This window comes from Labeo rohita, unplaced genomic scaffold (assembly GCF_022985175.1).
Source record: "Labeo rohita strain BAU-BD-2019 unplaced genomic scaffold, IGBB_LRoh.1.0 scaffold_389, whole genome shotgun sequence".
Classification (NCBI taxonomy): domain Eukaryota; kingdom Metazoa; phylum Chordata; class Actinopteri; order Cypriniformes; family Cyprinidae; genus Labeo; species Labeo rohita.
This window is the reverse complement of record NW_026129307.1, coordinates 59,945-71,791: the sequence shown is the minus strand read 5'-3', so window position 1 is coordinate 71,791 and position 11,847 is coordinate 59,945. Positions and strand designations below refer to the sequence as shown.

General features: G+C 45.3%; 1 protein-coding gene across 1 annotated transcript in view; it reads right to left on the bottom strand.

The window, feature by feature from the left end:
• Nucleotides 1-1,171: 1,171 nt before the first annotated feature.
• The window catches only part of LOC127160566 (location of vulva defective 1), a 13,036-nt gene continuing 2,360 nt past the window's right edge, over nt 1,172-11,847 (bottom strand). The window contains exons 2-5 of the mRNA XM_051103204.1: nt 9,597-9,668; nt 9,163-9,476; nt 7,916-8,424; nt 1,172-1,198 (exon numbers count right to left, since the gene is read on the bottom strand). Coding sequence (XP_050959161.1) covers nt 1,172-1,198; nt 7,916-8,424; nt 9,163-9,476; nt 9,597-9,668 — 922 coding nt within the window. The remainder of the gene's footprint in view (nt 1,199-7,915; nt 8,425-9,162; nt 9,477-9,596; nt 9,669-11,847) is intronic.

Below are 11,847 nucleotides of genomic sequence, written 5' to 3'. Positions count from 1 at the left end.
GGATCCACATTAAAGACCACATCACCTAGACGGCTGTCGGCACAAGACCACGGGAACTTTGGCCAGAGGAGAACTGGCCCCCCGACTGAGCCTGGTTTCTCCCAAGGTTTTTTTCTCCATTTGTCACCGATGGAGTTTTGGTTCCTTGCCGCTGTCGCCTCTGGCTTGCTTAGTTGGGGACACTTTCTCTTAACACAATATTGCATTTTATTTTATTGTTTTTGATTAACTACCTTTACCTATAATGTGAGTGTTTAATGTTGCCTTTGGCATTGTTGATGTACTGTTTCCTATTTAATACTGTACAGCCGCCTTGTCACAATTCTGTATTGTTAAAGGCGGTATATAAATAAAGGTGACTTGACTTGACTTGACTCCGTTTGTATTTATGTGGCGTTGAGCAGGAAGCCCCGCCCACACCGTCAGCTGATTGGACCAAAGTACAGCGTTCAATGTATATTATTAAATATGTACATAGAGAGAGTGAAGGTGTAAAGGCGGATTTTACAACACAAACCCTAAACCATGAAAAGCATACTCTGTAGTGAAGCAATACAGAAATTGTACAAATACAAGGCATGTGTGCACTGTGCAGATTGAGAGAACTGTTCTGACCGGCCGTGTTTTGTGTTTGTGTCGGTGGTGGCATCACGTTTGGTGAGCAGTTGTGTAATGGACCATAGTTTAACAACCCCCACCTATTTAATTTGTATATTATTGATTTATGCATATGCTGCGGTGCTTTGTATCATAGATGAGTGCTTTTGAGTTTCAGGTGATTGATTTTTACAGACGTGTCTTATACATTGTTTTTGTGCTAAGTAAATATGATTAAGAACAGTGTGATATATTTGACAGTCATTTTAATTAATCTAAATAATCTGAAACAAACTCAGTAAATGCATACATTATTATGTTGACTTCCTGAGATTATAGTGCCTGATTTCTGTTCATCAGACATCCACCACTTCAGTTGCTCTGGTTATTATCTGTAGCAGAGAGGAAAAAAGTGATTAAAAAAAGAATCAATCTAACAATCACCAATACACATTATGTTCCTTTTCCAATACATTTATTAAATTATATGTACAATTGCTCATCCTACCAGACAGGTAGTATGGGTTGTAATACCCATACACTGAATCTGAAAAGTGACTGTGACTGAAAAGTCTTAAGCCATAAACTCTGCGTGTGAATCCTGAAATGATATAGTTAATATTATCAATCATCATGTTCTCATATAATTCCTTATATTTGAGAGTTTCATCTTGTACTGCTGCTGAGGTATATTTACTAAAGCATTTGCAATGCAAGAAATCATACCTCTTGATGTAAAATCAAAGAAGACATCGTCAAAAATTGATAACCTCCTTTTTGTTCTGCTGAAATTAGATGACGGTGTTATTTGTTTGTTCTGTTGTTTTGATCTATGAATTACTCACAGAAACAGTTATACAGACCTCTTGGCTCTGTAGAGCACCACAGTCATCGCAGAGGGAGCCTTCACCCCAGTACTGCCTGCATGCTCCCTCTGCTGCTTCTACTGTCACTTCCTGTTTGGCAGTATATAAGGACTCACCATGTGCTCACACGTCGCGAAGTATTGCCAGTTTCACCTGCCTTACCAAGCGTTTATTATTACTCTGTTGGATTACCTGTTGCGACCTTGCTTTGTTTATGGACTCTTGATTTCACGGATTACCCCTGTTGGATTGTTTGCACGTTTGGACTGTTTTCAAGGTTTGACCCTTTTCTGCCCTTTGACTATCGCTCCCTGGATTTCCCTATTGTTACGGTTGCTTTCATGGACTGTCTGCTTGGTATTTGACCCACTGCCTGTTTAAACTCTCTGCTGTTTGGATTACGTTTACGTTTTGGACTGCTTCTCCGGTTATTGACCCTTTGCCTGTTTCATCGTGTATGTTTGCTGTTGTTTATAATAAACTTCTGCAATTGGATTCTACACCACCTCAGTGTTCACGTTACAGAATACTTCGCCTCCCCTGAAGCCAGCAGAAGTTACAGCGCACACACAACCAGAATCATGAACCCAGCAGTATCCCGTCTCATCTGCCTTCGTCAAGGCGACCGGTCCATAGAGGAGTATGTCGAGGATTTTTGTGGACTGTGTTATCAAGTAGATTTTAATGATGTGGCACTTAAGGACTTTTTTTTTCGTTTTGGTTTGAACGAGCCCATTAGTTCACGTCTGCCAGGGGGAAAAATTTGTTGGTCACTGGAGGAATATATCGATCATGCTCTGCTCCTAAGCGGATCACCATACACTGTTGGGATTGTGGACGAGGGACCCCGCAATCCCGCAGTAACCACCACATCCACCAAGCCAGCCAAGCACGCCATGCCTGCTCCAGGGCCATCACGCCTGCCGCATGCCTGCCGCTCCAGGGCCTGCTCACGCCACGCCATGCCTGCTCACGCCTGCCCAGGGCCTGCTCCGCCACGCCATGCCTGCCGCTCCAGGGCCTGCTCACGCCACGCCAGAGTCTGCACGCAAGATGGCCGCCGCCACGCCAGAGTCTGCACGCAAGATTGCCGCCGCCACGCCAGAGTCTGCACGCAAGATGGCCGCCGCCACGCCAGATGCCAGAGCCAAGATGCCGCCGCCACGCCAGAGTCTGCACGCAAGATGGCCGCCATCCCCAAGATGGCCGCCATCCCCAAACCTGTTCACAAGATGGCTGCCATTCCAGAGCCAGTCCACAAAATGGCCGCCATCCCAGAGCCAGTCCACAAAAAGGCCGCCATCCCCAAACCTGTTCACAAGATGGCCACCATTCCAGAGCCACTCCACAAAATAATCGCTGTTTCCAAGCCATGCCTCATGATGGCCCATGTACTGGACTCACCCCTATTGGCTGTATGGGCAGCTAAAATGGCAGCTACTGTTCCTGTGCCAAGTCAAGCTACAGAACCAAGCCAAGCTACAGAACCAAGCCAAGCTACAGAACCAAAGGTCAAGCAGTCAAGTCAAGCTCCAGGGTCAAGTCAAGCTCCAAGGTCAAGGGTCAAGCTCCAAGGTCAAGTCAAGCTCCAAGGTCAAGTCAAGCTCCAAGGTCAAGTCAAGCTCCAAGGTCAAGTCAAGCTCCTGTGTTAAGTCAAGCTACAGCTGCTGATCAAGGGTCAAAAGCTTCCAAGTCCAGTCGAGTTCCAGGGTCAAGTCAAGTTTCCAAGTCCAGTCAGGCTCCCAAGTCAAGTCCAGTTCCAGGGTCAAGTCAAGTTTCCAAGGCCGGCCAAGTCAAGCGGCCAAGTCAAGTCCCAAGCTCCAGAGTCCGGTCAAGCTTCAGAGTCCGGTCAAGCTTCAGAGTCGGTCAAGCCACAGAGTCCGGCCAAGCTACAGAGTCCGGCCAAGCAGAGTCCGGTCAACAGAGTCCGAGTCAAGCAACAGAGTCCGGCCAAGCAACAGAGTCCGGCCAAGCTTCAGAGTCGGTCAAGCAACAGAGTCCGGTCAAGCAACAGAGTCGGTCAAGCAACAGAGTCAAGTCGAGTCAAGCTTCAGAGTCAAGCAACAGAGTCAAGTAAGCAACAGAGTCAAGTCAGTCAAGTCAAGCAACAGAGTCAAGTCAAGCAACAGAGTCAAGTCAAGCAACAGAGTCAAGTCAAGCAACAGAGTCAAGTCAAGCAACAGAGTCAGAGTCACAGAGTCAAGTCAACAGAGTCAAGTCAAGCAACAGAGTCAAGTCAAGCAAGAGTCAAGTCAAGTCAAGCAACAGAGTCAAGTCAAGCAACAGAGTCAAGTCAAGCCAAAGCTACTGTTCTCCATGAGTCAAGCCAAGCCACAGCTGTTGTTCCCCATGAATCAAGCCAAGTCACAGCTGTTCCCCATGAGTCAAGCCAAGTCACAGCTGTTCCCCATGAGTCAAGCCAAGTCACAGCTGTTCCCCACGAGTCAAGCCAAGATACAGCTGTTTCCTACGAGTCAAGCCAAGTCACAGCTGTTCCCCCGAGTCAAGCCAAGTCACAGCTGTTCCCCACGAGTCAAGCCAAGTCACAGCTGTTCCCCACGAGTCAAGCCAAGTCACAGCTGTTCCCCAGTCAAGCAGTCACAGCTGTTCCCCAAGTCAGCCAAGTCACAGCTGTTCCCCACGAGTCAAGCCAAGTCACAGCTGTTCCCCACGAGTCAAGCCAAGTCACAGCTGTTCCCCACGAGTCAGTCAAGCCAAGTCACAGCTGTTCCCCTGAGTCAAGCCACAGCTGTTCCCCTGAGTCAAGCCATGTTGTTCCTGAGTCAAGCCATGTTGTTCCTGAGTCAAGCCAGGTTACAGCAGATCTTCACAAGCCAAGTCAAATTGCTGCTGTCTTCCCTGAGCTAAGCCACGCCACGGTTGTTCTTCATGAGCCAAGTCAAGTTGCTGCTATTGTCCCTGAGCTAAGTCAAGTCACAGTTGACCTTCACAAGTCAAGTCACAGCTGGACTGCACGAGCCAGGTCAAGTCACCGCTGTTCTTCCCAAGTCAAGTCCGGCCACGGCAGGCCTCCCTGAGTCAAGTCCGGCCACGGCAGGCCTCCCTAACTCAAGGCAAAAAGCTATTATCCTACCAAATCCTCATCTGGTCCCCTATAACATTTCTAACCCAAGCCACGCAGAGCCCACGCTCCCAAGCCACGCAGAGCCCACGCTCCCAAGCCACGCAAAAAGCCCACGCCTCCCAGAGCCACGCTCCAGCCAGCAGAGCCCACGCTCCCAAGCCACGCAGAACATTCCCAGCTATTATCCAAGCCCACGCTCCCAAGCCACGCAAGCCCACTCCCTCCCAAGCCCAGAGCCCACGCTCCCAAGCCACGCAGAGCCCACGCCCACGCTCCCAAGCCACGCAGAGCGCTCCCAAGCCACGCAGAGCCCACGCTCCCAAGCCACGCAGAGCCCACGCTCCCAAGCCACGCAGAGCCCACGCTCCCAAGCCACGCAGAACCCACGCTCCCAAGCCACGCAGAGCCCACATTCACAAGCCACAAGCCCATAACATCAGCACCCACAAGGTCAACAGACACCCCACTAGCTGCTGTGCTGCCTGTAATGGCCCGTAGCCTCCTCAGTATGTGGGCAGCATACTGTGCTCCAGAGGCCTCTTCTGTCCAAAAGTCTGCTCCCGAGGCCTCACCGGTCCACGAGTCTGCCCCGGAGGCCTCGCCTGTCTACGAAACCGCTCCAGAAGCTTCGTCTGTCTACGAGACCGCTTCAGAAGCTTCGTCTATCCACGAGTCTGCTCTAGAGGCCTCACCTGTCCACAAGTCTGCGCCAGAGGCCTCGTCTGTCCACGAGTCTACGTCAGAGGCCTCCTCTGTTAAGGACTCTGCGCCAATGCCCCCAGAAGTGGCAGCTCCGGCTGCAGAATCTCCTCAAGGGGCGGCGTTTCCCCACGGACTCTCTGCCTGTCCAGTCACGGCCATGAAGGCCATTTATAATTGCCCTGCCACACCTGCCCAAGCATCTGCGCCCATGCCCCCAGAGGTGTCAGCGCAAGCTGTAGATCCTCCTATGGGGGCGGCGTCCTATCATGAACTCTCTGCCCGCCATGTCGCTATCAAGAGGCCAAAGAAATCATTCATTTGCACACTGCTCTGCCTGCCCTGCAATGGCTCCCTGCTACGCCTGCTCTGCCTGCCTCGCCATGGCTTCCTGCTCTGCCTGCTCTACCTGCCTCGCTATGGCCCCCTGTTCTGTCTGCTCTGCCTGCCTCGCCACGGCTCCCTGCTCTGCCTGCTCTGCCTGCCTCGCTATGGCCTCCTGTTCTGTCTGCTCTGCCTGCCCCACCATGGTTCCCTACTCTGCCATTGTGCCACGGCCCTGGCCTTCCAGTACTTCATGGTCTGCTACTGCTTCACGGCCCAGGACCTCCAGTGTTCCACTGTCTGTCATTGCTCTGCGGCCCAGGCACGTCAGTATTTCACGGTCTGCTGTCGCTCCACGGCCCAGGTCCTCCAGGTTTCTACTGTCTGCCACAGCACCGCGGCCCAGGACCTCCAGGGTTCTACTGTCTGCCACAGCCCCACGGCCCAGGTCCTCCAGTGCTTCACTGTCTGCCACTGCTCCATGGTCCAGGTCCTCCAGTGCTTCACTGTCTGCCACTGCTCCATGGCCCAGGTCCTCCTGTGCTTCACTGTCTGCCACTACTCCATGGTCCAGGTCCTCCAGTGCTTCACTGTCTGTCCCTGCTCCACGATCTAGGCCCACCTGCTCTACATGGACCTGGCCCTCCATCCCACCCCCTGTTTTGCCTCTGTTCCCCCACCCACCTGGACTGTTGTTTGAGCGCCAGGAGTCGCTCCTAGGGGGATTCTGTAACGCCAAGCCAGCAGAGGGAGCCTTCACCCCAGTACTGCCTGCATGCTCCCTCTGCTGCTTCTACTGTCACTTCCTGTTTGGCAGTATATAAGGACTCACCATGTGCTCACACGTCGCGAAGTATTGCCAGTTTCACCTGCCTTACCAAGCGTTTATTATTACTCTGTTGGATTACCTGTTGCGACCTTGCTTTGTTTATGGACTCTTGATTTCACGGATTACCCCTGTTGGATTGTTTGCACGTTTGGACTGTTTTCAAGGTTTGACCCTTTTCTGCCCTTTGACTATCGCTCCCTGGATTTCCCTATTGTTACGGTTGCTTTCATGGACTGTCTGCTTGGTATTTGACCCACTGCCTGTTTAAACTCTCTGCTGTTTGGATTACGTTTACGTTTTGGACTGCTTCTCCGGTTATTGACCCTTTGCCTGTTTCATCGTGTATGTTTGCTGTTGTTTATAATAAACTTCTGCAATTGGATTCTACACCACCTCAGTGTTCACGTTACATACACAAATCTATTCAAATTAAAGATCTCTATAAATTAATACAAAAGACATCTGGAGCCATATTACAAAAACAGTACAACAGTGTCCTTTTTATCAAGGTTATCTTTTTACAAAATGTAAAGAAAAAAAAGCTTACTTGATATTTTAACTGCCTCCATTGTAATTTGGGGATCTTGGATGGAAACATCACCGAGAGCTATGCTGAGATTTTTAAATTAATCTGAATCATTACATTTTTTCCAGGATGGGTCCCAAATCATTATTTAGAATATTTGTTATTTGTGAATTGTTGTTGGGATAGTTGTAAACTGCAGTACTTTAAGCAATGACACTTCCTCGTCTAGATGGGAAAACATGCCACATATTATATTTTGCTCAGCAAATATTTGTAAATGCATGAAATTCGAAAGAAATCAACTTACATTAGCCTACGTATGTGCACATCTTTGAAATTTTGTGCATCTGCTTTTTTACAAAGGATTGAAAGCATTTTTCTTTTTTGTTAAATTTGAAAAGACGTTTAAAGTTATGTAACTTTAAACTTTATAGTGATCTTTAAAGTACCTCAAGGATGGTGTCTAGAAAAAAATTTACCTCACGTTTTAAGATGGAAATAAGATGTTTTGACTCTGGGGAGTTCATATTTTCATACTCGTTAAGATAGTCCATCATAATTCTGAGAGAGAGATTTGCATTCCTTGTGGGTGTGCTTTCAGCTGCAAATAAATTAATGATTTACAAAGATTTCAACATAAGGCAAACTGTGATAACTATTGTGCTTTTATAATTAAAAAATAAATGTGGGATGTGGGATGTGGGATGTATAGCGTTTTAGCTCTAAAATGTATGCACTATAGTTTTAGTTAAAACATGGCATAAACCACAATACTACTAGCTTAAATTTTGACACACTTTACAAGTATCTTGTGTGTTCATTTAATACTGATTCAATACCCACAAAACAGTGAAAGAATAATTAGCACAAACTGTAATAATGATCATTTAGGAACAGTATGATAAATATTTATATACTATGAAGATGCATGGGGATCCATTACACTGACAATCCTCCTGACAGTTTTGAGTTGTTGAAACTAAACTGACTGTTGTTGCGGATGAATGAGGTTCTGTTGATGTTGATGAAATTTTCTGGGTACTAGATTCAGCTGAAGAGCTTGATTGGGATGATGTAGGAATGCTAAATGTTTGGGTTGTAGGGGAAGTTTGTCTTTCTGTTGTAGTAAATGGTGAAGATGGAGATGTACCAGTTGTGAATAATGTAGTTTCCAGTGTTGAACTACTTTCAAGTGTAGGTGATTGTAAAGTGGTGCTCATGGGTGACACAGCTGTTGTAAATGTTGATTGAGTTGTTCTTGTGGTTCCTGCTTCCGTAGTGGAAATAAATTGAGTGGTTTGTATCTGCTGGCTTGTTTGTACTACACTAGATGAAGGTGTTTCTGTTGTAGATGAAGTGAATCCTGATATACCTTGTCCTTCTGTTATAGTAGATGGCGAAGATGGAGCACTTCCTGTTGTGGATGATGTAGGTTCCAGTGTTGAAACACTTTCAAATGTAGATGATTCTAGTGTGGTTATGCTCGTAGGGGACACGTCTGTTGTAAATGCTGATTGAGCTGTAGAACTTTTGTAGAACTAAAGTGAATGGTTTGTGTTTGCTGGCTTGTTAGGTCTACAGTAGATGAAGACATATCTACTGTAGATGAAGTGAATTCTGATGTACTTTGTCCTTCTGTTATAGTAGATGGTGAATATGGAGTAGTATCGGTAGTGGATAATGTCGTTACAAATGTTAAACCACTTTCACTTGTAGATAATTGTACTGTGGTCAAGTTCATGGATTCTGTTTCTGTGGTAGAAGTAAACTGAGTGGTTTGTGTCTCCTGGTTTGTTGATTGCTCCACAGTGGAACTAAGTATTTCTGTTGTTGATGAAGTGAATTCTGATGGAGTTTGTCCCTCTCTTGTAGTAGATGGTGAAAATGGAGAGGTACCTATTGAGGACAATGTATTTTCCTCTGTTGATGCACTTTCAATTGCAGATGAATTTGGTTTAGTTGTGCTAATATCGGCCATCGCTGTTGTAAATGCTGATTTAGCTGTCGTTTTATGTTCTGTTTCTGAGGTAGAAATAAACTGAGTGGTTTGTGTCTGCTTGCTTATTGTGTCTTCTACAGTAGATAAAAATATTTCTGATGTAGAACTGAACTGAGTAGTTTGGGTTTGCTGGCTTGTTGTTTGCTCTGCAGTTGAAGTAGGTATTTCTGTTGTTGATAAAATCATTTCTGTTGTGCTTTGTCTTCTTAACCTGAAGTTTCCAGTGTAATTCTCTACTTGTAGGATGAAGGATGACACAGCTGTTGTAAATGTTGATCCAGCTGAGGATGATGCCTAGTTTGTCAGCACTGTAGTTTCTGCAGTAGAAGTAGGTATTTCTGTTGTTGATGAAATCACTTCTGTTGTGCTCTGTCCTTCTGTCGTAGTAGATGGAGAAGTACCTGTTGTCAGCACTGTAGTTTCTGCAGTAGAAGTAGGCATTTCTGTTGTGGATGAAATCACTTCTGTTGTGCTTTGTTCTTCTGTCGTAGTCAATGCTGAGGATGGAGAGGTACCTGTTGTCAGCACTGTAGTTTCTGCCGTGCTTCCAACTGTAGATGATTCAAATGTGGAAATGCTTGTAGGGATCATAGTTGTTGTAAATGTTGATTGAACTGTTGTGGTTTCTGATCCCGTTGTAGAACTGAACTGAGTAGTTTGTGTCTGCTGACTTGTTTGGTCTGCAGTAGAAGTAGGTATTTCTGTTGTTGATGAAGTGAATTCTGTTGTTGACTGTCCCTTTGCTGTAGAGAATAATGAAGATGAAGAGACGAGTAAACTGAAAAGAGTAGTTATAGTTTTTTTGTATGTGTTTTTCTACTTTCTTTCAAGGTATTTTGTTTATGTATGAAATTAAGTCTGACATGCTCTTTACTTCTTTGGCTGCATTTATTTAAAAGTAAATGCATTATTTTAAAAGTATGTTTCACTTTTAAACTTGATTTTAATATTTATTTTCCATTTCGACTGCTTTGTCTTGCATGTTTTAACATGTTTTCTGTCACTTGACTTTTAAAATATTATGTTTTTTGTATTAACATTAATATTAGTACAAGTATACTAAATTTACATTATGGAGCTTGTCACATACTACTGTTAGAGTATTCCTAGCATGGGTGTTATGAAAATAACATCAGTCTTTGTGTACTAGTTTAACAGCATCTAGCTTGATTAAATTACAGATTGACTGCTGATATGTCAAAGATGCTTGAGGTAATTTGTAAGTCAGAGACATGGGAGAACTGGTTAAGACTGTGAAGTGCCGCAAAATATATATATATATATATATATTCTCACAAGGTAATTAATTGTGTTCATTTTTATGAACATGCAGTTATTTAGTTCAGTTAAATACAGAAGTTGAAGATGCAGTCTATTCACATTCTTGCACACACACACACACATATATATATATATATATATATATATATATATATATCTTGTGGACTGGCTCTGGGATCGCGGCCATCCTATGGATAGTTAAATAGATACATGGATACATAGAGGCATATATAGATGCCCACACAGGCATGGCATGAGCAGGCTGTGACACACACGTGATGTGAGCAGGCCTTGGCTTGGCAGGTGTGACGTGAGCAGGCTGTGGTATGAGGGTTACTGCAGGATTGCGGAGTATCATCCGCAATCCCAACAGTGAAAGGTGAGCTACCAGTGCAAAGTCTATGTATTGTTCAAGTGTCCAGGTAGGCAGGAATGAAACATTTAATCCATGACAAGAAATGTCCTTAAGTGCCACATCATTGAAATCACCAGATGAAACAGTCCGCAAAAGTCCACAACATAATCTTACACGAAGACAAAAAGATCCAATCTGTGTACCAAATGAACAGGCTTTGGTAGGTGAAGTATTCTGTGAGCGGGACTCCAGTGAAGCGTGTTAGCAGAAATAAACACAGCGTAGTCAAGACAGGCAGGGTCGATCTCCAAAAAACAGTAATACAAAGGAAAACAAAGCAAAACAAATGAACAGGCAGAAGGTCAAAACAAGCAGTCCAAAAGCAAAATAAGCAAAGAAACAAAACCGTGGAAATAACAAAACAAGGCAATGAAATCAGGAAAAACACTTGGTAGAGTCTGCACAGGCAAAAAACAATAAAACTTCACAAGGCCTGTTTGGTAGTGGCCTCCTTTAATGGCCACCAAACAGGAAGTAACCCCAGAAGCAGCAGAGGGAGCGGTAACAGAGAGTTGGAGCAGGGACAGACAGTGAAGCACTGGAGGACCTGGGCCATGGAGCAGTGGCAGACAGTGAAGCACTGGAGGACCTGGACCGTGGATCAGTGGCAGACAGTGGAACCCTGGAGGACCTGGACCGTGGAGCTGTGGCAGACAGTGGAACCTTGGAGGACAGGGCCGTGGAGCTGTGGCAGACAGTGGAACCTTGGAGGACCTGGGCCGTGGAGCAATGGCAGACAGTGGAACACTGGAGGGCCTGTGCCCGGTTGCATAAAGCACCTTAAGTGTAATTTTCCCTTAAGATCGCCCTTATGTTTCCCTTACACTTAAGGGCGTTGCATAAAATATCCCTTGATTGAACGGTTTCTTTAGTTGAAACGTCATAGACCCTTAGAATTTCTATTAAGTATCCCTTAAAACCCTTTAAGTGTTGCATAAAGCCTCTTAGCTGTCATTTCCCTAAGTATAACATAAAGTATGGAAAATGTCACCTTGAGTGTTACACAGCGCGCTGATTCAATCCACGATCGACCTCTTTATATGTTAAACAGATTTTAATTTAGGCATTTATTCACATATAACCATTAATTAAATTACATTCACACATAATACCTCAAACATGAGTCCGTCACACACGAGAACAAATTTATATTCTATATTTTATTCCTGTATTTTCCTACGTATTACCTGGAGATGACTTAAAAAACACACATAAACCGTATATTG